Consider the following 24071-nt stretch of genomic DNA (forward strand, 5'->3'; position numbering starts at 1 on the left):
TCACTCTGTTGTCCAGGCTGGAGTGCAGTGGTGCGATCTCGGCTCACTGCAACCTCCGCGTCCCAGATTCAAGCGATTCTCCTGCCTCATCCTCCCAAGTAGCTGGGATTACAGGCATGGGCCACCACGCCCGGCTAATTTTGTATTTTTAGTAGAGAAGGGGTTTCTCCATTATTGTCAGGCTGGTCTCGAATTGCCGACCTCAGGTGATCCGCCTGCCTCAGCCTCCCAAAGTTTTGGGATTACAGGTGTAAGCCACTGCGTCCAGCCTGCATTCCATTTATCTTTGCCACACTGTATATATTATGTATATACTGGATAAACGGGTCCTAATTTTATAATATCTAGTCTTTAGCTCTTAAAGAGTTTATCAAGATATGACAAAAGTAGAGTTAGTCAACTAATATATTTCGTACACTTTATGTTAACATTAATTAAAACGCTATCTTCTGAAAAAGACTTTTGGAAGTGAAATGGTAACATCAGCTCTCAGTGACACACGTCACTTAGAAAAGAAGCCTAGTGGCTTCTTTTTAATGGACTTGTATTTTTAACTTCACATACTCAAATGAATCAATAAAACTCATATGAATATATACCTTGCTTTGTTTTAATAACGATATATTTTTATTTTTTTCATAAAATTATGGCGTTCAATCTTCAAATGCAAAAGTTCAGTTCTACTTCAAGTGAGGGTATAGAAAAATAACAAAATGCCGTTTCTCTCACCATAACAATAATAAAGCACATGGAGCGGCAGAATGCGAGTCCGTGAAGACTTTTATGAATTCCTAGGCTTAACCCCAACTTGGGCATCCACTGCTGTGATATAATTCCCATTTAAAGGCCCTGAGACCCGCACTAGCAGGTCAACCCCCGCCCAATCTCACAGGCACACACGGGATAGACAGAACTGCACAGACTTTAAAAATGAGCTAACATGAAAACCTCACTTCATAGAAGACCTAAAAAAAATGGACACTTTGTGCCGGATACAGATGAATCATAGAGTCTCATAACATAACATTCAAATGTCCAGGGTACAAATCAAAATGACTTACAATACGAGGATGAGCCATGGCTGGGCACGGTGGGCCACATCTGTAATCCCAGCACTTTGGGAGGCCGAGGTGGGTGGATCACTTCCGGTCAGGAGTTCAAGACCAGCCTGGCCAACATGGTGAAACCCCATCTCTACTAAAAATACAAAAAATTAGCTGGGCGTGGTGGTGGGCGCCTGTAACCCCAGCGACTTGGGAGGCTAAGGCAGGAGAATTGCTTGAACCTGGGAGGTGGAGGTTGCAGTGAGCTGAGATCATACCGCTGCACTCCAGCCTGGGCGACAGCAAGACTCTGTCTCAAAAAAAAAAAAAAAAGAAAAAAGAAAGAAAGAAAAGTAAGAGAAGTCATAGCTATCAGATCTGCTTTAAAAGAACTACAAATCAAAGTTTTTCAGACAAAAAAGAAAACTGCAGAATGAAACTTGCAAAATCAAGAGCGGCAGAAATGGGAAATATCTGGAAATCCGTTAATAGGCCCTTTTCCTCGAGAGCTATTGAAACAGTCAATGAGTTATACAACTCAGTGATTAAAAGTACAAGATACTAGCAATTTCCCAAGGGTTTTTTGTTTTTTTTTTTTTTTTTGATGGAGTCTCCATCTGTCGCGCAGGTTGGAATGTGATGGTGCGACCTCGGCTCACTGCAGCCTCCACCTCCCGGGTACTTGTAGAATAACGTACTTACATTATTCTAGTAATAACAGCAATAGATAAAATGTTAAAGGGACAACGTATATAAAACCAATACCATTAAGAAAACCTTGAGTCTCTTCGATTGAGAGGTTTTGTTCGCGTTCCTGCTTTTTGTGGTGGAATGGTGAGACATCAAACAGAGCGTCCATAAAAGCTGGTTTTCAGGTTCATCAGGAGAATTTTCCTTTCTGGAGCCTATCATGTATAAACACAACTGCTCTGACTTACTCACCCTGGGTCTTCGGGAAACGTGTCAATGGATGGAACAGTCATATATCGAGCCATGGTTAGAAAAGATTTAAAAGCACTACTGTTATTTTCTTCAGATATTCTTGAGGGAAAGGCATGGGGATACAGCCCATGGGTGTCTTCCAGGTCACGTATCTGTCCCCAAAGCCTGTGTGATGGGCAAATGTGACCCAGCCCTCCTCTGTTTTGGACACTGGAATCAAGGATGCATCTCTACTCGTTCATTTCCAATGAGAACGCTGGATTCTCTCTTCCACACTCTCGGACTGACTCCCTTTACAAATTCTGCTGTCTAAGATAGGACACGAGGTAAGGGTCCCTTTCACTAAGGCTTCTGAAGAGCAGCTCCAGGGCCCGGTCCCCTTTCTTCTCCACCATGCTCAGCAGGGCGTCGGTCTTGCTCTGCCGTGTCTTTGCCTGCTCCACCAGCTCCTTCTCATTCTCACTGAGAACCTCATTGTCTTGGAGATCATCGAGCACCCCTTTCAGGTCCCCAATCCTGGCTTGGAGTTGCCGGTGGTTCTCCCTCACAAAGGCTGCACGTGGATGAAAGGGGGAGTTGCGGACTCTGAGAATTGCTCTCTTACAGAATTTGGGATCCGCACCAAACGAAGATTCATAATTCCATGGCGGGGGATGGGTCTTCATCTTGTGTCTGTTGCCTAACCCACATTCATTTCATTTTCGATATTTTACTTCCAGTTCTTGATTAACTTTGTAGTCTCATAGTTACTATATATTTCTCAAAGTTCAATATAGAACTACTTTAACTTACGGTTCTCCAGATGCAAGACATTTACCCCAATAACTTGCTGTTTCCTGCTCCTTGGTGTGGACGTGATGTCCTCACGTCCTCCCGTAAGTAAATCATACTCATTGTTTGTATTTTCCTCTGGCATCGCTTGTTCTTTGTAAATGACAAGGTTAGAAGAAATGGAGCCTCACTTTGTGAAGTTAAAGCACTCAAAGGCCTCTTGATATCAGATACATCCATCTGGCTTTAGTGTAAACATTTCACTAACCTGAGAAGGTACGAGGGGCTGATGCAGCTCCAAGCTGGATATCCACTACAAAAGAGGGAAGAATTGGAGATGACATACAATGAATCATATACCCTTACGGAGCTTTTCTAGTCTTTTATGCGCCAATGAAAATAATTTAATTCTCCATATTTTATAAGGCAGGGATCTTGTTTGGCACACTAATATACTAATGAAACCCCAGTAAGTCAAGAGCCACTCACTGCCCATTCAGGAAATGTATCAGAGAAAGGAACACATTTTTCCAATATTCTTTCTTTTTTTGTTTTTTGTTTGTTTGTTCATTTTTTGAGACAGAGTTTCACTCTGTTACCAAAGCTAGATTGCAATGGCCCAGTCTCAACTCACAGCAACGTCTGCCTCCCAGGTTCAAGCAATTCTCCTGCCTCAGCCTCCTGAGTAGCTGCGATTGTAGGCATGCGCCACCATGCCTGGCTAATATTTGTATTTTTATTGGAGACAGGGTTTTGCCATGTTGGCTAGACTGGTCTCGAACTCCTGACCTCAGGTGATCCGCCCACCTCGGCCTCCCAAAGTGCTGGCATTACAGACATAAACCACCGCGCCCAGCCCATTTTTCCAATATTCTTTCTACGCACAGGTGAATGTCTTAGGAACTCTGAGGGTTACAACAATATCATATCGTACTGTCTTACATAAATTACAGTCAAGGTAAATGTGTTTTAGACATGAACAATCAACATTTAAGGAGTAAATTTTTATACATGTTGGTACCAGGACTTATAAGTTGATAGAAGATTTCACAACTGGAGCTACCCATTTGAAAATAATTGAAATGATGTTTCCCAGGAGGCCTTCAATATGGTCTTATCCTTTTATCTAAAATCCCTGATGTGGTTTAAAGTTCTGATGAATTTTGTGACCCCCTCCGTTGGTAGCAGCTCAGTCTCCATGTCACCAACACAGAATGAATCTGATGACTCTGAGTCTCCCATTGACTATGAGGTGCAGAAATTGGGTTTCTGGTCATTTGACTTCCAGGAAGAGCATCAGCTTCATGGAACAGCACATTCACCGAGAGGCCCAGCCACCCACAGACTCCCCATGTCATCCAGAATTTCCCTATTAAGGAATCAGCATGCTCATGACAGCTGAAAAAAAATTTTTTTTTAGATGGAATTTCCCTTGTTTCCCAGGCTGGAGTGCAGTGGCACCATCTCGGCTCACTGCAACCTCCACCTCCCGGGTTCAAGTGATTATCGTGCCTCAGCCTCCTGAGTAGCTGGGACTAGAGGCACCCTCCACCACGCCTGGTTAATTTTTGTATTTTAGTGAAGACAGGGTTTCACCACGTTGGCCAGGCTGGTCGAGGCAGGTGGATCACTTGAGGCCAGGAGTTCGAGACTGGCCTGGCCAACAGGGCAAACCCCCATCTCTACTAAAAATACAAAAATTAGCCAGGTGTGGTGGCACGTGCCTGTGGTCCCAGCTACTTGGGAGACTGAGGCAGGAGAATCACTTGAACCAGGAGGTTGCAGTGAGCCGAGATCGTATCACTGCACTCCAGCCTGGGTAACACAGTGAGACTCTGTCAAAAAAAACCAAAATCTCCTGTTCTTTACCCCCAGGTGTGAGGGGTTTCCATTCCCATGGCCATCCCCATTCTCGGGTCCCTTGAGCATTTCACTTCCCACGGACTACCATCACTTTCGTCGTCCTCACATGGGCGATATACTGACAATAGACTTCTTATGTGGGATGGAATGAGAAACAGGCTCTCTTCTTTGACATCCAATGGTGGAGGTGCATTTTCTCTCACCAAAAATGCCAGCGTCACCCACTCACCTACCTGGCTTCACCACAGTCTTCCAGACCAAAGTCCCATGTCTTTTGTCAGTAATTTCAAGTTGAATGGGTTCCTTCATCTGCCCAGCATTGAATTTCGAGAAGGGCTGGATTTCTCCAGGGCTCCTGTAGGACAATTTCAACTCCTAGAGGAAACACAGCAGTTGACTTAAGCAGTGGAGGTTGGAAAGGCCCAGCTCCCTACAGTGAACTGGTCAATGGAACTTTCCCCCTGTTATCTTCACAATGTCCTAGCTGGTTGAGAAGGAAATAGAGGGAGAGAGGTAAACATCCTTTTTTTTTTTTTTTTTTTTTTTTTTTTTTTTTTTACAGAGTCTTGCTCTGTTGCCCAGGCTAGAGTGCAGTGGCACAATCTCGGCTCACTGCAACATCCGCTCCCAGGTTCAAGTGATTCTCCTGCCTCAGCTTCCTAAGTAGCTGAGATTGCAGGTGCGCACCACCATGCCCAGCTAGTTTTTGTATTTTTAGTAGAGACAGGGTTTCACCGAATTGGCCAGGCTAGTCTCGAACTCCTGACCTCGTGATCTGCCCCCCTTGGCCTCCCAAAGTGTTAGGATTACAGGCATAAGCCACCGCACCCAGTCGGTAAACATCCTTTTAAATTGACAATGTTAGGAAATAATTTTATCCTATGAAAGCAAGAGTAAACTAGCTCTCAATACCCCATGAATCAGAGAAAAATGATCTGAGCTGAGTACAAAAATCTTAGGTGTTGGCTGGGCACGGTGCCTCACGCCTGTAATCCCAGCACTTTGGGAGGCCGAGGCGGGCAGATCACCTGAGGTCAGGAGTTTGAGACCAGCCTAGCTAACATGATGAAACCCTGTCTCTACTAAAAATACAACAAATTAGTGGGCTGTGGTGGCGGGTGCCTGTAATTCCAGCTTCTTGGGAGGCTAAGGCAGGAGAATCGCTTTAACCCGGGAGGTGGAGGTTGCAGTGAGCCAAGATCAAGCCACTGCACTCCAGCCTGGGTGACAAGAGCGATATTCCATCTCAAAAGGAAAAAAAAAAAACCTTAGGTGCTGAGGCTCCCCGTGAATAACTCTACTAACAGGATCTCAGACTGTAGAGAAATGTAGGAAAACTGGCAAAGGCAGCTCATCGGGTCTGTCCTGGCCTTGCTGGGAAGCCAAGGGTCAGATGTGGCATTGTGCTTTCACGTCCTTCTCTTCGTTCTGCACCCGACTTCCCCAGGATTCCTGAGCAAAGCTGCCCTGGGGAATAGGAGCTACCCTCATAGGCAGGACAGAATTAGGAAAAGCTTAGTTCGTGCAAATCTCTAGTTTCTTTAGGAAACAAGCCCTACGACTCTTGGAAAATAGCAATTTAAAAATTCTAAGAGGTGAGGTCCTTGGTTCTTGGTCTTTTTTTTTTTTTTTCTTTTTTTTTTGGAGACAGAGTCTCACTCTGTCACCCAGGATGGAGTGCAGTGGCTCGTTCTCGGCTCACTGCAACCTCCGCATTCCAGGTTCAAGGGATTCCCCTGCCTCAACCTCTGAGTAGCTGGGACCAGGTACCCGCCACTACGCCCAGCTAATTTTTTGTATTTTTAGTAGAGACGGGTTTTCACCATGTTAGCCAGGATGGTCTCAACCTCCTGACCTCATGATCCATCTGCCTCAGGCTCCAAAAGTGCTGGGATTATAGGCGTGAGCCACAGCCCCTGGCCTAGGTTCTCCATCTCTTTAAAAGGAAGACGAATCTAAGGAGATTTTACCTTGCTCAAGATTATCACCTCATATTACAACTGCCATTTCTTTTCTTATGTTTTTTTTTTTTTTTTCTGGAGACAGAGTTTTGCTCTGCCACCCAGGCTGGAGTGCAGTGGTGTGATATCGGCTCACTACAACCTCCACCTCCCAGGTTCAAGTGACTCTCCTGTTTCTGCCTCCTGAGTAGCTGGGACTACAATTGCTCGCCATCAATCCAAGCTAATTTTTGTATTTTCAGTGGAGACGAGGTTTCACCATGTTGGCCAGGCTGGTCTTGAACTCCTGACTTCAAGCGATCTGCCCACCTTGGCCTCCCAAAGTGCTGGGATTACAGGCATGATCCACCACGCCCAGCCTTATGATGGCCATTCCTTATGCCATGTTTACTGTTTGCATTTTTATTGAAGGAACTCCCTGTATTTTATTTATCTCCATACCAACAATGTTTGTGGAAGGTCCTGCCACAACCAAGAATGTATCTTGCCTGAAGGACAACTGAGCTTCTGGGAACTGTCTGGCTGGTGTTACAGAGATAGAAAGTCATTTAGGAAGATAGGGTGAAGAGATTCCCCAGCGAAAAACTTTCCTTCTAACAAGAAGCAGCTCAGAAATTGCTCCCTTTCTAACCTCAGGCAGTTCAAAGAAATCACTTGTCTCCTAACAAAGAGCAGCCTGGAAGATCAGGCTGTAAAACACAAATAAGCACCGGGCGCGTGGTGGCCCAACGCTGGTAATCCCAGCACTTTGGCAGACCAAGGCAGGTGGATCACCTGAGGTCAGGAGTTCAAGACCAGCCTGACCAACATGGTGAAACCCTGTCTCTTTCACGTCCTTCTCTTCGTTCTGCACCCGACTTCCCCAGGATTCCTAAGGAAAGCTGCCCTGGGGAATAGGCGCTAACTTCATAGGCAGGACAGAATTAGGAAAAGCTTAGTTCATGCAAATCTCTAGTTTCTTTAGGAAACAAGCCCTATAACTCTTGGAAAATAGCAATTTAAAAATTCTAAAATTTGTAAAAAATACAAAAAATTAGCCAGGCATGGAGGCACACAACTGTAATCTCAGCAACTTGGGAGGGGGAGGCAGGAGCATCCCTTGAACCAAGGAGGTGGAGGTTGCCGTGAGCACAGCAGCCTGGGAGACAGAGTGAGACCGTCTCAAGAAAACAAACAACAACAAAATATATAATGGACTGAGATGCATTTTTTCCCATTCAGATTAGAAAACAATTAAATTTTGATACTTTATTCTAGAGATGGATATTTTGTTGGAAAATCTCGTCCTTTATTCTTGAGAACTTATATTGTGAAAAATCTTTGAAAATCTCTTTGGAAATGTACTAGCTTTAACTTGATGAGTACTCTTTGAATCAGTCATTTCTCTTAGGACACTCTAGCTTCACATGAAAAACATAAAACTGTATGAGTTGAAATATTTATTGCCAGGGCACTTGTTATGAGAAATTACAAGCAGTTCAACTAAATGCTGAATAATAATGAAGTGATTTAAAAAGCTCTAGGGTTTTAGCTACATGGCATATTATGTCCTATTAAAAAAACAGGGAGGAATAATTTCAATTGTGCAGAAATATACAGTAATCTCCAGTAAAAATACATAAAATATAATACATATCATATTTTTTTTTAATTTTATTTATTTTATTTTTTGAGATGTAGTCTCACTCTATTGCCCAGGGTAGAGTGCAGTGGTGTGATCTCAGCTCACTGCAACCTCCAGCTCCGAGGTTCAAGTGATTCTCCTGCCTCAGCCTCCTGAGTAGCTGGGATTACAGGCGCACGCCACCACACCCAGCTAATTTTTTGTGTATTTTTAGTAGAGACGCGGTTTCACCACGTTGGTCAGGCTGGTCTCAAACTCTTGACCTCGTGATCCGCCTGCCACGGCCTCCCAAAGTGTTGGGATTACAGGCCTGAGCCACTGAGCCTGGCCAAGATATCATATTTCTTCATTCAAACACCTTAACAAATACTCCTTAAGTGACTTAGCTAGGCAAGATGTCAGGCCTGCAGGGAACCATAACAGAGAAGTGGAAACTTCAATTTAGAAAACTGAACATACAGTTTTAATCACAAGATAAGTGCCCCAAATGCTAAAATGTTACCTCTGCCTGTGTTAAGGTTTTGGAAATATTTAATTTGATTAAGACCGTTTTCCTGTATTTTCGATTTTTTAAAACTTTGTATTTGCGATTAATGAAAAAAATTGCATCTTGCTAAAATTCTTCTATTTGTTTCAAAAGTACAAAATATTCTGAAATCCGTTGTTAGATTTGAATTCTACCAACCGTGGGTATTATTTCCAGATGAGCAGAATTAGACACAATATAATGGGCACCAAAGGTCAGGGGTTGCATTGAGGGTGAAGTCTGTAGACGCACACCACAGAAGCGCTCTTCCTCATCATCTATCATCTGAGGAATAACGGGGAGAAACATTAGAAAGCACACAGAAAAAGAAATAAGCACAAATAGTGGCATAAAAGTTTTCTATATATTGTATTGAGTAGCATGTAGGATATGATTCAGTTGATGTAAAGATTGAGATGATGGGGCCAGGCATGGTGGCTCACACCTGTAATCCCAGCACTTTGGGAGGCCGAGGCAGGTGGGTCACCTAAGGTCAGGAGTTTAAGACCAGCCTGGCCAACATGGTGAAATCCCATCTCTACTAAAAATACAAAACTTAGCTGGGCATGGTGACTGACGTCTGTAATCCCAGCTACTTGGGAGGCTGAGGCAGGAGAATCACTTGAACCCAGAAGGCAGAAGTTGCAGTGAGCTGAGGTCATGCCACTGCACTCCAGCCTGGGTGACAGAGTGAGACTCCGTTTCAAAAAAATAGATTGAGATGATAGATAGATAGATTATATTTTTATAATCTATACATTTTATAGTCTATTAAAATTTTATAATCTATTAAATTTTATAATCTATTATAAATAGATATAATCTATTTTGATAAAATATGCAAATAATTTATTGCTCCATAATTTTCACAGTGGATACACCCATGTATCCAACACCCAGAAGGAGATACAGAGATAGACAGATAGGTGGTAGAGTGATAAACTAGATAGATGTAAATGTGCCTCTATGCAAAATAGATATGGTATTAACCTTTTGCTGATGGACATCTCAGGGCCAAAGGGTTTCTTGTGAATGGTAAACTTATCATAAACTCCTGTACAGTTTGATTTTATTTTTACACTGTGGAGAGTTTGGCCAGGGGACTTATAAAACCCAGGGACAAAGGGACTTCCTTTTGGTGCCTCAGCCGAGGACTGGTAGCTCGGCTGTGTCTGTGAACACGTCTCTGATGGGTGAGGGTAGAGATGTCACTTCTCTCCATCACACGGCTGCTGTGGATGCTCGGCCACCTGAGCACCGGGGAGCAGATACAGAAGAGTGAGGTCCCCTCTGAGAGGTCCAGCAGCTGGAGCAGAAGGTAAGACCTCAGAACTATCTGAGCAGGCACCAAGGACATAGAATGGAATTCAAACAATAAGAAAACCTTTCAGAAGTCTCAGGGGCAACTCAATAGAGACTTTATGGAAATAACGAGCAAGAATTTAAACTAAAAGCAATTGACAGTAGGTGGCATTACTAGTCCAGCTGTCAGACACCCTTGGGGTAATGACTGGGAGAGGGTTCAAGGGGGCCTCAGAGAAGTTGGAGATGTTCTGTATCTTCCTCTGGGTGCTGGATACATGGGCGTGTCCACTCTGAAAACTATGGAGCAATACATTATGTGCATATTATATTAATTTTAAAATATCAGTGATAGTAATGAAGAAATAATGGGCAAAGCTGAAATATAAACTGGGCCTGGAATATCAAATAAAAGAAAAAAATTCAAGTTATACTGAGCAAAGGGATGAAATCATGATGGGGATTAAGCAGCGAAGGGATGTGGAGACCTATCCAAGAAGCATCACACATATGCCTATAAAGAGAACCAGCTCCAGAAGGATAAAAAGAAACTGACGGAGGAAAGACATGATGTATCCTGCCTTCTCTGATAAATGATTATTTTAAATGAACCGATATATTCAATGTAAATTATAACAACAACAAATTGGAAGTGTAAGAACGAAAGACATCAGTATAACATTGGCAGGGTTATCATTATGGACCGATTTCTGAAGAGGTCGAGAGACATACTGCTGTACTTATTTTCAAAGAATGGAATAGCATTCTTTATTTGTTAGAGTTCTTACTATATATACATATATTTTTCCCATAGCATGAACATTCCATGTAATATCTTAGGTTGTCATGTTTTTCACTATTTCTTACTGATGTATCCCCATCCCCTAAAATAGTGCCTGGAATATATAAGGCACATAATAAATATGTGCTGAATAGATATATTAGTCTGTTCTCATGCTGCTGTAAAGGACTGCCCAAGACTAGGTAATTCATAAATGAAAGAAATTTAGTTGACTCACAGTTCCACATGGCTGGGGAAGCCTCACAATGATGGTGGAAGGCAAAGGAGGAGCAAAGTCACATCTTACATGGCCGCAGGCAAGAGAGAGCCTGTTCAGGAAACCTCCCTTTATAAAACCATCAGATCTCGTGAGATTTATTTGCTCTCACAAGAACAGCACAGGAAAAACCTGCCCTCATGATTCAATCACCTCCCACAACACGTGGGAATTATGGGAGCTACAATTCAAGATGAGATTTGGGTGGGGACACAGCATTACAGTAATGGAAGTATGAAAAATCAGGGTGTTATGACACCCCCAAAGGAACATAGTAATTCTCTACCAATGGATCCTAACCAAAATGAAATTTTCATCTATTGGTGCTGAATATTGAACCACATGCAACAATCTCCATAAAATTTAGGACTACCGAGAAGGGAGCTTCCTTTTCTGGGTCTCGAGGAGGAGATGGGCAGAAGAAATAATATGCAGAGATTCTCTCACTGCATTTTATTTTATTTTATTTTATTTTAAGGTGTTATGACACCCCCAAAGGAACATAGTAATTCTCTACCAATGGATCCTAACCAAAATGAAATTTTCAAAGTGCCAGATAAATAATTCAAAAGACTGAGCTTAAAGAAGCTCAATAAGAGATGCAAGATAAATCTGAAAACCAACACAAAAAAATCTGAAGATTCATTCAGGGTGTGAACTAGAGATTTACCAAGGAGACAGATATCTTAAAAAAATTAACATCTAGAAATGAAAGATTCATTGAAAATATAATACAGTGGAAAGTTTTAATCATAGACTGGAACAAGCAGAGAGAACCTGAAGACAAGCCTTTTTAATTAACCAAGTCAGGCTAAAATAAAATAATAAATAAATAGAAGTATGGGGCTACATAAAGCAATGAAACTTACGAATCATCAGTATTTCCAAGGGAGAAGAAAAAGGAAAAAACTTAGAATCTAAGAAAATGGCCGGGCGCGGTGGCTCACGCTTGTAATCCCAGCACTTTGGGAGGCCGAGGCAGGTGGATCACCTGAGGTCGGGAGTTCAAGACCAGCCTGACCAATATGGAGAAACCCCGTCTCTACTAAAAATACAAAATTAGCCGGGGTGGTGGCACATTCCTGTAATCCCAGCTATTCGGGAGGCTGAGGCAGGAGAATCGCTTGAACCCGGGAGGCGGAGGTTGTGGTGAGCCAAGATCGCGCCATTGTACTCCAGCCTGGGCAAAAAGAGCAAAACTCTGTCTCAAAAAAGAAAAAAAAGAAAATAACTAACAAAAATTTTCCTAGTCTAGCAAGATATTTAAAGATCTGGATAAAGGAGGCCCAGTGATCACCAGCAAAATACCCTGCAACATGAACTTCACCATAAGATATGGTCATCAGACTGTCTAAGGCCAAGTGAAGGGAAATATCCAAAACTCAGCAAGAGAAAAGCATCTAGTCACCTAGAAAGGAAACTCCATGCGATTAACAGTAGACATCTCAGCAGGAACCGTACTAACCCAGGAGAGAATGGAGTTCTATTTTCAAACCGCTTTAAAAAAACCCTGCCAACCACAGACGCCACCACGCCCGACTAATTTTTGTATTTTTAGTAGACACGGGGTTTCACCACGTTGGCCAGGCTGGTCTCCAGTTCCTGACCTCAGGTGATCTGCCCCCCTCAGCCTCCCGAAGTGCTGGGATTACAGGCGAGAGCCATCGCCTCAGCCAATTTTCTGCTGTATTTAAATTACCCACAGTAACCACCTTAAATACAGCCAGGCATGCTCTTGCCTCTTGTGCTTGGGATGCAAAGATGGTAGGCGCCAGGACGGTAAAGTTTAATGAAATCTTCTGGCATAATCTTCGCACCAAGGCTGGAGGCGCAGAAGCCGCATTTTATTCGGAAACACAGCAGCTATGGAGCTGCAGAAAGCAGCACATCCGCTTCATCCCTAACCTAAGAGAGGGTGTGGGACCATCAGCCTTTTGTAAATGCGCTAGAGGGAGATGCCACCAAAAGGAAGGAGTTACCCTAGAGATGTGAGCAAGTGTGAGACTGTCATTCAGATATTATCCGTCTAAAATTTGGTGATAGAGGCCGGGCGCGGTGACTCATGCCTGTATATTCAGCACTTGAGAGGCTGAGGCAGGAGGGTCACCAAAGGTCTGGAGTTCAAGACCAGCCTGGCCAACATAGTGAAACCCGTCTCTACTAAAAATACAAAAAGTTAGCCAGGCATTGCGGCGTTTGCCTGTAATCCCAGCTACTAGGAAGGCTGAGGCAGGAGAATCGCTTAAACCCAGGAGGCGGAGGTTGTAGCGAGATCATACCACTGCATTCCAGCTTGGGTGACAGAGCAAGACCCTGTCTCAGTAGTCCTGAATTTCGACGGGGATTCTTGCATGTGGCTCAATATTCAGCACCTATAGGTGACCCTCGGGGAGAGTGATCCATGTTCTCTCCATGAAAACTGTGCCTTGCCCTTTCTGTTCCACTGGAGGGGCCGAGGGGATAACCTGGAAATATCATTGTCATCTTCTCTGGTCTCCTAAATCGCTCAGCTTACCTTCGTCAGCAAGGCGTCGCTGGGGACAAGGTACAAGTGGAACTTAATGTCTTCGGGATGGGGGTGAAAATAGAGCAACGTGTTGGAGGTGATGGGGATGGAGAGGCGCGTCCCCCTGGCGATCCGCAGCAGGATGCCCATCAGGGAGAAGCTGGGGTTGTCCAGGACAGCATAGAAAGGCTCCACCCGGGATGGACGCTGCAGGACCATCCCTTCATCCTTAAAATGGGCCACGAGGAACCAGGAGACGTCCACCTCACCTGCCGCAGGAGAACCGCAACAGCAGTGAGACAGCACGCGCCCCGGCAGCCCCCACAGCCTCCGCTCACCCCGCATTACCTTGGAGGGAGATGAAGTGGGGGAGGTGGATTTCGGCCACAGCCTCCTCTGGCTCTGCAGTGACGGCAAACAAGGGGCCGGCCGCCAGCCACTGTTCATGGTGCTGCAGGTCCAGGGCCAGGTGCTGACTCCAGGAACCAAACGCAATCGTCACCGTGACCGCATCCCTTACCACGAAGCCGAGGCCGGTGGCCGACCACAGATACCAGCCAGCAGTGGGGAACCGAAGGCTGAAAGGAGCCAGAGTGATGTCATGACGGGAGAACCCCAGGAACTGGATTTAAGCAGCCATGTGCAGAGGGAGGTGGGATTTGAAGTGAGGCAAGTTCAGGACCCATCTGCGACTTTCACTACATTAGAAAACGCTGGGGAGTTCATTAACCTCTCTGGGCTCCAATTTCTCTGCACTCTATATATATATCGAAATTAAAATACCAATTTCACAGTGCATGAAATAAACATATTATTGATGAAATTTTAGCTATCATAAGGGACAGAGCCAATACACTTCGTTTATATCAGAGCTGTTTTCAAATCAGCATCTTCCATTCTTACCTGTATTTGTTTGCACTCTTATTGATCAACTCAACATCCACATTTCCTTCAGGCCCCAGAAACTGATCGTATTTATAATCTTGTTTGAACATAAAATGGAGTTCAGCATAAATAGAGGAAATCATCTGATGCATTTCTGAGTAAACAGCTCCTGAAAAAAAGATACTAGACACATAAGAGGTAAAGGGTTGGAAGAGGCATGGCCTGAAGGACTCCTGGAGGCTGAATTGCACAGGTGCTGTTGGGATACAGATATTGAAAGAGAACAGAGTGACCAGAATATGGAGTTTTGCTCATGACTAAAAGTATACCCCAAATTCCACAGGGCTTTCTGGGAAGCCAGGCTGGACAGCTTTGGTGGGAGGCACCGTTTGCTGAGGACTGGAACCAATGCACCTATGTTTCTACTGGCCCCAAGTAGCAGATGACATCTGCTGGTGAGGCAAGTCCAGGTCAGAAAAGGATCGAGCTTTTCTGCAGGGTGAAACAGCGTGCATCCTTCCTAGTCCCTGCTGCTGTCCCCAGCCACCAGGACCATCCCCTGGTTCCCCTGAGCATTTCCGTGCCCCAGCGGTGAGAGGCTTACATGTCCCCATTTAAACTGCACAGTGCACTGTGGCCGAGGTAAGGAAAATCACTCCTGATCTCTTCACTGCGCAAAAGACTCTAAATTGTCTTCTCCACATAAAACCACAGAACATTTCCATCAATCCACATGCCCTTCACTCCTCTCCCTATTAGCCCATTACCTGAAACTTGTTCTTCTGAAGATTCCTGGTCTTCTGATACGCTGGAGGTTGGGATCCTCATTTCACAAAAAGATGAAAAAATATCAAGAATGAGTTGATGAAGATGAAGACGACGTTATTAAAAACTGGAGCTGCACCGTCCAGTAGAGTAGCCGCTACCCGGATGTGGTATTTAAATTTGTATGAATTACACTTAGGTAAACTTGAGTTTCTCAGTTGCACTATGCACATTTCAAGTACTCAACACCTACATGTCACTCACGGCTGTAACACTATGTAGCAGAAAACAGAACACTCCCATCATCACAGAAAGTTCTCTTACATAGGATGGGCCTAGACTACCAAAAAATAGAAGACATTTTGAATAAAGATATTTTTATACAGATTTATAAATAATAGAGCTAACGTGCTGCCTTGAGCCAAATGTGTCCTGACATCTCTTCTCTTTGGACTGTGCCCATGTTCAACATGCACACAGCCAGCTTCTCTGGCTTAAATCGCTCCAATTGGTATCATATGATGTTGGAATCAAAGACTGAAGCAGTAATGAACCAATGCATGAAATGCATGCATTTATATTCCAAGGTACTTCCAACCTTGACCACACCTGGGAAGCTTTAAAAACAACCCAATACCCAGGTCACAGCCCACACCAATTGAATCAGAAGTCTGGAGGTGGGACCGCAGCATCAGTGCTGTCAAAGTCTCACAGGTGATTCCAATATTAGCCAACATGGGCTCCATGTTCTACAGGGTCAGTCAATGGTTCATCAGGTTAGAAGTGATGGAGTGTCCTTTAGGTCAAGATATTCACTGGCCAATATGACAGCCACTAGCCACACAGGCCTATTTACATCTTAGTTTTAAATTGTTAAATGTGAAAATCAGTTCCTCATTTGAAGTAGCCATATTTCAAGTGCTCAAAAGCCACACGTGGCTCTTGCCCGCCACCATGTAAGACATGCGTTTGCTCCTCCTTTGATTTCTGCCATGATGGTGAGGCCTCCCCAGACATGTGAAACTAAAAGAATTTTTCTGGGGAATGGACATAGGCGTGGGATGTCTGGCAACAAAATCTGCTTTGGAGAGGACCCCAGGGAACAGAGATGAGGTCTCAGGCTGGTCTTCAACTCCCAGCCCCAAGAAATCCTTCCACCATGGCCTCCCAAAGCACTGGGATTACAACTGCACTCAGCCTGAGCATTACTGTTTGATAGATATTCCCAAATCCCTCTCCACAAAAGGTTACAACAGTGAACACCTCCATCAGCTGAATATCCGTGAAAGCAATTGTTGAGAAATTCTGAAGTAAGTTCAAAACCAAACTGTAGAAAAAAGTCATTGATAAAAAAAAAAAAAAGGAAGCAAAAAAAGAAAGAAAATAATTGAGGAATTATTACTAAAGGCAACTTTTGTCTAAAAAAAAAAAAAGAACATTTGATTGCAATGCAAAACCAGCTTTCAGCTGGAACATAAAGCCTGTTAAAGACATCAACAACGAAAGCAAAAATCCTGAATATTTTTTCAGCAATTCTAATTAAAGTATGTATCTTTAAAAAAAAAAAAAAAGCCACATGTGGCCAGTGGCTTCCACACTGGACAGCACAGACAGGGAACATTGCCGTCCTGGGTGAGAACTCTATTGGACAGCATTGACTTTAGAACGTCTGCTGCAGTCCAGTTGACCAGAGGGTCCTGCTTTGGGGTATTTGGCATTGGTTTTATTCTATTTTTATTATGATTATTTTTTAAATTTATAGATTTAAATTTTAAATCTCCATCTCAATTTTTAAAATATTAATAAAATAATAATAACAATAATAAAAGATTTAAAATTTAAATCTCGCTCCGTTGCCCAGGCTGGAGTGCAGTGCCATGATCTCGGCTCACTGCAAGCTCTGCCTCCCGGGTTCAAGTGATTCTCTTGCCTCAGCCTCCCAAGTAGCTGGAATTAACACGTATGCACCACCATGCCCGGCTAATTTTGTACTTTTAGTAGAGTCAGAGTTTCTCCATGTTGGTCAGGCTGGTCTCAAACTCCTGACCTCAGGTAATCTGCCCGCCTCAGCCTCCCAAAGTGCTGGGATTACAGGCGTGAGCCACCACACCTGGCCTGTATTGGGTCGTTCTTGCATTGCTATAAAGGAATATCTGAGACCAGGTAATTTACAAAGTAAAGAGGTTTAATTGGCTCATGGTGCTGAAGGATGTACAAGCATGGGACCAGCTTCTGCCTGGTTTCTGGGAGGCCTTGGGGAGGTTTAACTCATGGTGGAAGGTGACGTGGGAACAGGCCTGTAATATGATGTCAGCAGGAGCAAGAGAGTGAGGCGGGAGGTGCCACACACTTTTTTTTTTTCTTTTTGAGATGGAGTCTTGCTCTGTCACCCAGGCTGGAGTGCAGTGGCTGGATCTCAGCTCACTGCAAGCTCCGCCTCCCAGGTTTACACCATTCTCCTGCCTCAGCCTCCGGAGTAGCTGGGACTACAGGCGCCCACCACTGTGCCTGGCTAGTTTTTTGTATTTTTTAGTAGAGACGGGGTTTCACCGTGTTAGCCAGGATGGTCTCGATCTCCTGACCTCGAGATCCGCCCGTCTCGGCCTCCCAAAGTGCTCGGATTACAGGCTTGAGCCACTGCGACCACGCACTTTTAAACAACCAGATCTTGCATGAACTCAGAGTAACAAGCCACTTATCACCAAGGGGATGGTGCTAAACCATTCATGAGGGATATGCCCCCATGATCCGATCACCTCCCTCCAGGCCCCCCCTCCGACACTGGGAATCACATTTCAGCATGAGATTTGGAAGGGACAAACATCCAAACCATATCACTATTGTTATAGGAAGTATTATCAGCCAGGCGCAGTGGCTCACGCCTGTAATCCAAAAACTTTTGGAGGCTGAGGCAGGTGGATCACCCAAGATCAGGAGTTTGAGACCAGCCTGGCCAACACGGTGAAACCCCATGTCTACTAAAACTATGAAAATTAGCTGGGTGTGGTGGCAGGCACCTGTAATCCCAGTTACTTGGGAGACTGAGGCACAAGAATCCCTTGAACCCGGCAGGTGGAGGTTGCAGTGAGCGGAGATCATGCCACTGCACTCCAGCCTGGGCAACAGAGTGAGACTTTGTCTCAAAAAAAAAAAAAAAAAAAAAAAAAAAAAAAAAAAGTATTATCGTTAGGGGAAGCTAGGTGAAGGCTACATGGAAACTCTGCTCTTTTTTCCCCAACTTTATTATTATTATTATTGTTATTATTATTTTGAGACGGCATCTCACTCTGTCTCCCAGGCTGGAGTGTAGTTGCACGACCTCAGCTCACTGCAACCTCCACCTCCCGGGTTCAAGGGATTCTCCTGCCTCAGCCTCCTGAGAAGCTGGGATTACAGGTGTAGGCCACTATGCACGGCTAATTTTTGTATTTTCAGTAGAGATGGGATTTCACCATGTTGTTCAGGCTGGTCTCAAACTCCTGACCTCAGGTGATCCACCTGCCTCCACCTCCCAAAGTGCTGGGATTGCAGGTGTGAGCCACTGGGCCCAGCCCTTTTTTTTCCTACTTCTTATGAGATAGAAACTGTTGAAATAAAAACGTATGAGAACAAAGAAGAAAAATAACATATATACTAATTTTTATGCAAATAACCTACACGTCTTTGCTTCTTATGAATGTACATGAACCAGAGGAGCAAGATGTCAAATCTTTAATTTTTCCCCAACAAATATATGTCCCTTACAAATAATTTCCCACTCTGGCTTCAGCCTGAGAAAAAAATTACAGTTTTCATTTCTTGCAGTTTTTTGTGTAGCCTTAGCCTTGTGTGTTTGATGCATCTACACTGATACTGGATCCATGGTTCCAGGGAAAACACAAATGGAGTTGGCATGTGAGTATGTCAGAGGAACTCGATGGTTGGACAATTTCCTCACTGTGATGTAGTGAAAGTAGCCCAGTCCTTAGAGATGCCATCCTTAGAGACATCCATCCTTAGAGATGCCCATTCATAGAGATGCCATCCTTAGAGATGCCATCCTTAGAGATGCCACCCTTAGAGATGTCCATACTTAGACCTGGCATCCTTAGAGATGCTTTACAGATGCCATCCCTAGAGATGCCCATCCTTAGAAATGTCTTAAGAGGATGCCCATCCTTAACAGACACCTTCTTTGATGCCCATCCTATAATAAAATGCCATTCCTCCACATTTTTACTGAATTAACTGCATCTACTCTGTTTCCACACAGTAGACATTGATCTTATCTCAGGAGGCATGCCTCCTTTGATTCTCAATCCCTGATGTTCATCACAGTCTGTCACACTTGGCGATGCTCACTACTGGCTTCTGAAAGGATACAGTGTTTTTGTAAACTATAGGAGCCTAAGAAGGGCCCTACTCTTCTATCCTTCGTTGGTCCTAAACAGGAGGGAATGTTAACCTGATGAAGTTGTTTGCACAACCCTGGATGGACTGAGCTTATTTGAAGGTAGGATCTCTTTATTTAGGGCGAGCGTGTCAAGGATGATGGACACCAGAGAAATCTGCATTCAGTGCCTTTCACAGACATCACTCAGCAGTGACAGACCTGTCAAAATTGTTGCTTAACCTCTCCGAGTATCAGCTTTCTAACTTGTAAAATAAGGATACAGTACTCTCATCACAAATCCTTGTGGTGATTAATCATAGAAGGCTAAAATTACTTAGCACAAGAGGTAGGAAGCACTGGGTTCCCAAAGCAAACAATTCATCCTAGTCCATGGTCTTTTATGCATGCCAGAGCATCTGTCTCAATCATTTCAGACCTTTTTTTTTTTTGATGGAATTTCGCTCTTGTCGCCTAGGCTGGAGTGCAATAGCACAATCTTGGTGCACTACCACCAGGTTCAAGCGATTCTCGTGCCTCAGCCTCCTGAGTAGCTGGGATTACAAGTGCCTGCCACCGGCCTGGTTAATTTTTGTATTTTTAGTAGAGACAGGGTTTCACCATGTTGGCCAGGTTGGTCTCGAACTCCTGACCTCAGGGGATCTGCCCGTCTCTGCCTCCCAAAGTGCTGGGATTACAGGCGTGAGCCACCATGCCCGGCCAAGGCTGCTCTTTTTAAAAAGTATGGACTGAGAAGTTTGTGAACAATATAAATGTATTTGTCACAGCTCTGGATGCTGGAACGTCCAGGATCAAAGTGCTGGTAGACTCGGTGTCTGCTCCTGATTCATAGAGGGCAGACTTCTTGTTCTGTCCAAGCATGGGGAAAGAAAGGAGCTCGCCAGGGTCTCCTTCATGAGGGAACTAATTCCATTCATGAGGGAACTAATTCCATTCATGAGGGCTCTACCTTTATCACCTGACACCTCTCAAAGACCCCATCTCCTAATAACATCACATTGGAAGTTGATTTCAACATACGAATATTGGAGAAACACAAACATTCATTCTACAGCAGTGTCTGAATTGCATACACGGAAATATTTGGTCAGATTAATTTGTTTTGAGTTCCAAGACCATGTAAAACAGTGCATTCATTTTCTACAAATGAGAGATAAGCCGCGTCCTGATAAGGAGCCACTGAAACGCACAGCGGGAGGGCTTAGTAAGTCAGGCTGCATGGTTCTGCTCTGATCTGGTGCCATGCTGTGGGATTGTCAAGAGCATGGTCAAGGCCATAAGTCCATGCATCAAGGAAAGAGCTGGAAGAACAGCCCTAGACTTGCTTTTGCTCAGGTATGAAGTAGCATGGTGAAAATCAGGGAAGGAGAGAGAAGGTCTAAAAAGTACACCTGGGCCAGGCGTGGTGGCTCACGCCTGTAATCCCAGCACTTTGGGAGGCCGAGGCGGGCAGATCAAGAGGTCAAGAGATCAAGACCATCCCGGCCAACATAGTAAAACCCTGTCTCTACTAAAAATACAAAAATTAGATGGGCGTGGTAAAAATACAAAAATTAGTAGTCCCAGCTACTGGGGAGGATGAAGCACGGGAATCGCTTGAACTGGAGATGCAGAGGTTGCCATGAGTTGAGACTATGCCACTGCACTCCAGGGTGACAGAGGGAGACTCCGTTTCAAAAACCAAAACAAAAAAAGTACATCTGGGTGCCCCTGGGGTTTTCCCCTTCATTCATACAGAGATGAATGAGTGAATACAATGTGAGCAGAACCTTTCTTCCAGAAAACATCCATGGTGCTCTGTATCTCATGAACTATAACGAGATGCAGAAGAATCAGCCATCAGGAACCCGCACAGAGCGCAAAGTCACTCACCGTCTCCACAGCTCTTCATCACTGCTGCTACTCTCTTCATGACACTCCTTTTTGTCCATCTGTCAAATGTTGTATTTATCTCTTTACTGAATCTTTTTCACCCTGAAAAAATAAAAAGAGGTTGTATTTAGGTACATGGGAAGAACCGTCAGATAAATCTTAGCTTCCGTGTCTCTAAAAGGTTGACAAAAGCACTTATTGCTCATTCAAAAGAGATGCATCAGTGGAATTGCTCCTAGTAGCGGTAGGTGCTTAGAGCAGAGGCCGAAACAGGAGAGCTATAAAATAGAAACTTCTTTTTTTTGTTGTTGTTTTTTTTTTGCCTAATGAAGTGGGAGTATGGATTTTTCAAATTCTTTTATTTTTGATGTAGCCCTGCATCTGCAAGTTAAGCCATGTAGAATAGTAACTTCTAGAGATTCCAACCTGACAGAGGCAAAAGTGTGATTATTTTCCTTGCCTTCCATTCTCTCTCGTACAACTCTAATGGTTTCTCTTGCCTAAATCGTCACCTAGATTTCTTTAAAATGCTTGGGTTTAGGAACCGTTGTCTGACCCATTACCTTCACCGGTTCTGCTATGACATTTTTTAAAGATTAGATTTTTAAAATAATGGCTTTATGGATATATAGTTCACCAACCACACAATTCACAAACCACACAATAAACTATACAATTCAGTGTTGTATATAGCATAGTTACAAAGTTGTAACTATGTAACTAAAACCACCACAATCAGTTTTAGGACAGCGTCATCACCTCAAAAAGAAACTCACTAAGCGGCACTCCCCATTCCCCACATGCACGCACACCCAGCCACAGGCACCCACGAATCCACCTTCTGTCTCCACAGGTTTACTCATTCTGGACATTTGATTTAATAGGAGTTGTTATGGACTGAATGTATGTGTCCACCCTCAAGTTCCTGTGTTGAAATCCTAACTCCAAATGTGACGATACGAGGAGATGGGGCCTTCGGGAGGTGATGAGGTCATGAGGGTGGAATCCTCATGAATGGTCTCAATGCCCTTAGAAAAGAGACCCCAGAGACCTCCCTCCCTCTTTCTACCATGGGAGAGCAGAGCAAGAAGTCAGCTGTCTATGAACGAGGAAGCAGGTCCTCTCCAGTCACTGAATGTACCAGTGCCTTGATCTTGGACTTCCCAGGCTCTAGAACTGTGAGAAATAAATCCTGTTGTTTAAGCCACGTGGTCTGTGATACTTTTGTCTTTGGGAGGCCGAGGCGGGCGGATCACAAGGTCAGGAGATCGAGACCACAGTGAAACCCCGTCTCTACTAAAAATACAAAAAATTAGCCGGGCGCGGTGGCGGGCGCCTGTAGTCCCAGCTACTCAGGAGGCTGAGGCAGGAGAATGGTGTGAACCCGGGAGGCGGAGCTTGCAGTGAGCCGAGATGGCGCCACTGCACTCCAGCCTGGGCGACAGAGCCAGACTCCGTCTCAAAAAAAAAAAAAAAAAAAAGCCGAAAGCGACTAAGACGGGCATCAAACAATATATTGTCCTTTGTGATGGATTCTTTCACTTCCCATAATGTTTTCAAGGTCCATCTGTGTTATACCACATAACAGAACCTCCTTTGCTGAATAATATTCCACTGTATGGAGACACCACATATTCTCTATCCATTCAGCAGACAATAGACATTTGGGTGAGTTCCACTTTGGGGCTCTTATGAAAAATACTGCCGTGAATATTCAGGTCCAAATTTCCATGTGGACAGATTATTTCCTTCTCTTTTTTTTTTTTTTTTTTTTTTGAGACGGAGTCTCGCTCTGTCGCCCGGGCTGGAGTGCAGTGGCCGGATCTCAGCTCACTGCAAGCTCCGCCTCCCGGGTTTACGCCATTCTCCCGCCTCAGCCTCCCGAGTAGCTGGGACTACAAGCGCCGCCACCTCGCCCGGCTAGTTTTTTGTACTTCTTTTTAGTAGAGACGAGGTTTCACCGTGTTAGCCAGGATGGTCTCGATCTCCTGACCTCGTGATCCGCCCGTCTCGGCCTCCCAAAGTGCTGGGATTACAGGCTTGAGCCACCGCGCCCGGCCGGATTATTTCCTTCCCTTGGGTACATAATTAGGAGTGGAGCTGCTGGGTCATATGGTAACGCTATGTTTAACCTTAATTGGCACTGAGCCAATGTTTCTTAAGCACCAATTTCCATTCCCAGCAGCAGTGTAGGAGGGTGCCAGCTTCTCCATATCCTCACCTATAATTGTTATTATTGACCTTTTAAAAATGGCCATTCTGGTACGTGTAAAGTGATATCTTATTGTGATTTTTGCAGATTAAGTTTTATATAATAGTAAAAATACATATTAATAGCATTGTAGACACTTTGGATAACGGAAAAGAAAATTGGTGAATTACAAATCACCCCAAATCCAAACACCCATAAATAATCCATCTTAACTTTTTGACTATTTGATTGTATTGACTATATTAAAATAGCGTGATATGGTGCGGTGGCTCATGCCTGTAATCCCAGCACTTTGGGAGGCTGAGGTAGGTGGATTACGTGAGGCCAGGAGTTCCAGAACAGCCTGGCCAA

General features: G+C 44.2%; 2 protein-coding genes across 21 annotated transcripts in view; one reads left to right on the top strand and one right to left on the bottom strand.

Moving 5' to 3' along the window:
- Positions 1–24071, top strand: part of LOC101925999 (caspase recruitment domain-containing protein 8) — a 90528-nt gene that overhangs the window by 9423 nt on the left and 57034 nt on the right. The window lies entirely within an intron of this gene.
- Positions 1–24071, bottom strand: part of LOC102138104 (caspase recruitment domain-containing protein 8) — a 44293-nt gene that overhangs the window by 6356 nt on the left and 13866 nt on the right. For 2 of the 15 annotated variants that reach the window (XM_065534703.1, XM_065534701.1), the window contains exons 2-10: positions 21509–21610; positions 15249–15304; positions 14500–14650; positions 13945–14174; positions 13606–13865; positions 8890–9015; positions 4853–4994; positions 3023–3069; positions 605–2542 (exon numbers count right to left, since the gene is read on the bottom strand). In XM_065534703.1, coding sequence (XP_065390775.1) covers positions 2279–2542; positions 3023–3069; positions 4853–4994; positions 8890–9015; positions 13606–13865; positions 13945–14174; positions 14500–14650; positions 15249–15304; positions 21509–21567 — 1335 coding nt within the window. In that variant the 5' untranslated portion in view covers positions 21568–21610 and the 3' untranslated portion in view covers positions 605–2278. Of the gene's footprint in view, positions 1–604; positions 2543–2683; positions 3070–4852; positions 4995–8889; positions 9016–10887; positions 11160–13605; positions 13866–13944; positions 14175–14499; positions 14665–15248; positions 15521–21508; positions 21611–24071 lie in introns of those variants that run through there. The other 13 variants (XM_074024050.1, XM_065534704.1, XM_065534706.1 and 10 more) reach the window with 11 other exon arrangements.

Source organism: Macaca fascicularis, chromosome 19, assembly GCF_037993035.2.
Source record: "Macaca fascicularis isolate 582-1 chromosome 19, T2T-MFA8v1.1".
Classification (NCBI taxonomy): Eukaryota; Metazoa; Chordata; class Mammalia; order Primates; family Cercopithecidae; genus Macaca; species Macaca fascicularis.